This window comes from Silene latifolia, chromosome 10, assembly GCF_048544455.1.
Source record: "Silene latifolia isolate original U9 population chromosome 10, ASM4854445v1, whole genome shotgun sequence".
Taxonomy (NCBI): Eukaryota; Viridiplantae; Streptophyta; class Magnoliopsida; order Caryophyllales; family Caryophyllaceae; genus Silene; species Silene latifolia.
Window position 1 is genome coordinate 128258863 of NC_133535.1, and position 2600 is coordinate 128261462.

At 38.8% G+C, this 2600-nt stretch overlaps 1 protein-coding gene across 1 annotated transcript; it reads left to right on the forward strand.

The window, feature by feature from the left end:
* The first annotated feature begins 1234 nt into the window (after positions 1-1234).
* Positions 1235-2331, forward strand: LOC141608202 (uncharacterized). The gene is made up of 4 exons (XM_074427565.1): positions 1235-1268; positions 1360-1596; positions 1709-1807; positions 1960-2331. Exons 1-4 carry the CDS (start codon positions 1266-1268, stop codon positions 2329-2331), a joined length of 711 nt encoding a protein of 236 aa, XP_074283666.1. The 5' UTR covers positions 1235-1265.
* The last annotated feature ends 269 nt before the right edge of the window (positions 2332-2600 follow it).

The following is a 2600-nucleotide window of genomic DNA, read 5'->3' on the forward strand; positions in this document are numbered from 1 at the left end:
CATGTACGTTGTTAAGTTGTTCATATCCAACTATATCATTCATATTTGGTTTTTAGGATTATCATGGGTGAAAAACGTAAAAGAAGTCAAAAGAATAATGAGCCTGGTGATAATAAGCCTGGTGAGAGGGGTGCTACGAAGTGCAAGAAAGTCCTTGCAGCTATAGCCGCTAAAAGTACTGTTCGAAATAACATGGAGTGAGAAGGGTTTCCCTCTTTGGTCCAAATGCGGGTCTTTTCTCCAGTTGGATTGGTGCTTGCACAAGACAGTTTGTGCCTATCCATTTAGAGGATGTTAAAAGTTTGAATCCAAAATTGGCGGAGTTATACTTGGCTCGTATAAAGGAAGGCTTTATTATACCCGATGAAAGTCATGATGAGTATTTAATGCATAAGGCGGTGATGTCCACAGGCCGTGGAAGTGTGGCGTTGCTAGGGATTGGTTGTATGTGGACAAGGCAACGGGGAGATGCGTAAGAGCCCACCGGAAAACAAGTGTCCCACCATCAAGCGGGAAGAATGGGATCTTTTCAAAAGATGAGAACTACGAGAAGTTTCAGGTTAAATATCCTCGCCTTTTAACGATTTACCTATCATTTTTTTAATTAATGAGTCCTTTATATAATCTTTTTATTATCTCATCTACTTTCGCTTTTATATAATTATTTGAAGGCCGTTAGCAAAAGAAATCGTGCTAACATTTCATGCAAGAAGGGGAAATTCTATGGTTCTCGAGGCGGTTCTGAAAAGATAGAAGAGGACCTCGTAAGTAGCATGCATTATTGCCCTGTGAGACTTTATTTTTTAATCACACTTGGACTTGCATTGATACACATTTACGTGTATAAATGTTACCATGTTAATGTGTAGGTGGCAAAGGGAGTGAAAGAGGTGGATCGGCATGTAACTTATAAACATGGGCACACGCCTAAAGGATCCCGGTCGTCGCATGACAAATACGATGAGGAAGTTTTGGCCAACATAGTAAGCATTATTTTATTAAGACGAGTTCATTACTAACTTTATTATTTTAGTCACAAATATAATTTGAAGTTTATTTAATATATTATAGGATAACGTATTGAAAGAGGTAGAAGAAGGGAAATTCACTCCCAAAGGGTCGTAATGACGTTCTTGCTAGAGCGATCGGCCGACCCGAACATCCAGGTCGTTTGAGGGGCGTCCGTTACAGGTTGGAGTAACGAAATATTATGGGAAAACTGCCCGATAAAGAAGAAAAGGAAGACTAAGTCTGAGAACGCTGACATGGTAACATTTATTCTATTATTTTCATTTAAGTTCAATTCACATGTTATTGTTGGGATAAAAATTGCTGACACATTACATTCTTGGCAAGCAGCTTCAGTTAATGGCATCCGTACTACTAAAGCTGAATGCTGGAGGTAAGCTTTCCGAAGAAGAAGTGAAGATGATGGAGGATGTCATTTCTAAAGGGGGTAATAATAAGGTACAACAGATTGGTGAAGAGGCCGCTACTACCTTGGCAATACATGAGAAGGAAGTATCGGTCAACGAGATTCAGAAAGATCAGGTACCTAATAATGCTTCTGAAGTTGTAACAACTAAAGCCGATCAGGTACCTAATATACTTCCTTATTTTTCTTTTGTTTTTTTTTTTGGGTAAGATCAGGGGGTGTGTTCACTGCCAACTTCTGACATGGTGCCATTGAATTGGTTAATTTTATTAGGTAAATAATGGGTCTGAAAAGGAGATGCAACTTGATGAGAAGACGGCTGATGGAAAACAGCATACATCCCCTTCAAGTCAGTTCCCTGTTTTCAGTAAGGTATGCATGAAGTGTTTAATTAGTTAAATTTATATGAATGCTGAAGTTTGTGCAAAAATCGGCCTGAGACAGAAAGCGTTTTTGCAAAATCTTTTGAATGCTGAAGCGTTTTTGCAAAGATATAATAATGTATGTATGTGTATATTCTTCAGGCCGTAAACAATAGGCCAGTTATTCTTGCTGACCCTAATAGAATCGAAAAGCCACATGTGCGTGTTGGCCGGGGTCTCGTAGAAAACAAATCTGCAGCAGCGGAAACTGTAGTTATTCATGGCGAAAAACTTTTGCCGAATCATACAATAGTAGAGATAACTACAGTCTTTCCAGGCCATGAAAACTTTCCACTGCCTGTCCCAGTTCGTGACGACATTACCATTCTGGGAGATGCGCTTGGAAGTTTCATCCAATGGCCTAATACTCACATCTACTTGGCGAAGATATCTCCGCCGCCTCCGCCTGAGCAGCGGAAAGCAGTTGGGGTTAGAAGAAATACCTTTATATATATATATGTGTTACATTTTTAATTGTTGAATGTTTTTATATGTTAAATTTATATGTTATTTTTTTTTGTAGGGAACAAAAAAGGCGGCTTTGGCGGATAAGCCTAAGTCCACAGACATGCCAACAACTTCGACTTCACAACAACTTGATGAGGTATGTATTTAATTAACTTCTCCATTTTTTTAAAAATTAACCTCGCCCCTTTATTTATATTTTGTCTGTATTTATAAAAAGCATGGTAATTTTGTGTAGGGGACAAAAAGACTGATAAGCCTAAGTCCCCAGTCTTACC

What these genes read in the sequence shown, in the direction of transcription:
- LOC141608202 (XM_074427565.1), top strand. An exon ending in TAACAACTAAAGCCGATCAG is followed by an intron (nt 1,597 to 1,708) that starts GTACCTAATATA and finishes TAATTTTATTAG; the next exon opens with GTAAATAATGGGTCTGAAAA. An exon ending in AGTTCCCTGTTTTCAGTAAG is followed by an intron (nt 1,808 to 1,959) that starts GTATGCATGAAG and finishes TATATTCTTCAG; the next exon opens with GCCGTAAACAATAGGCCAGT.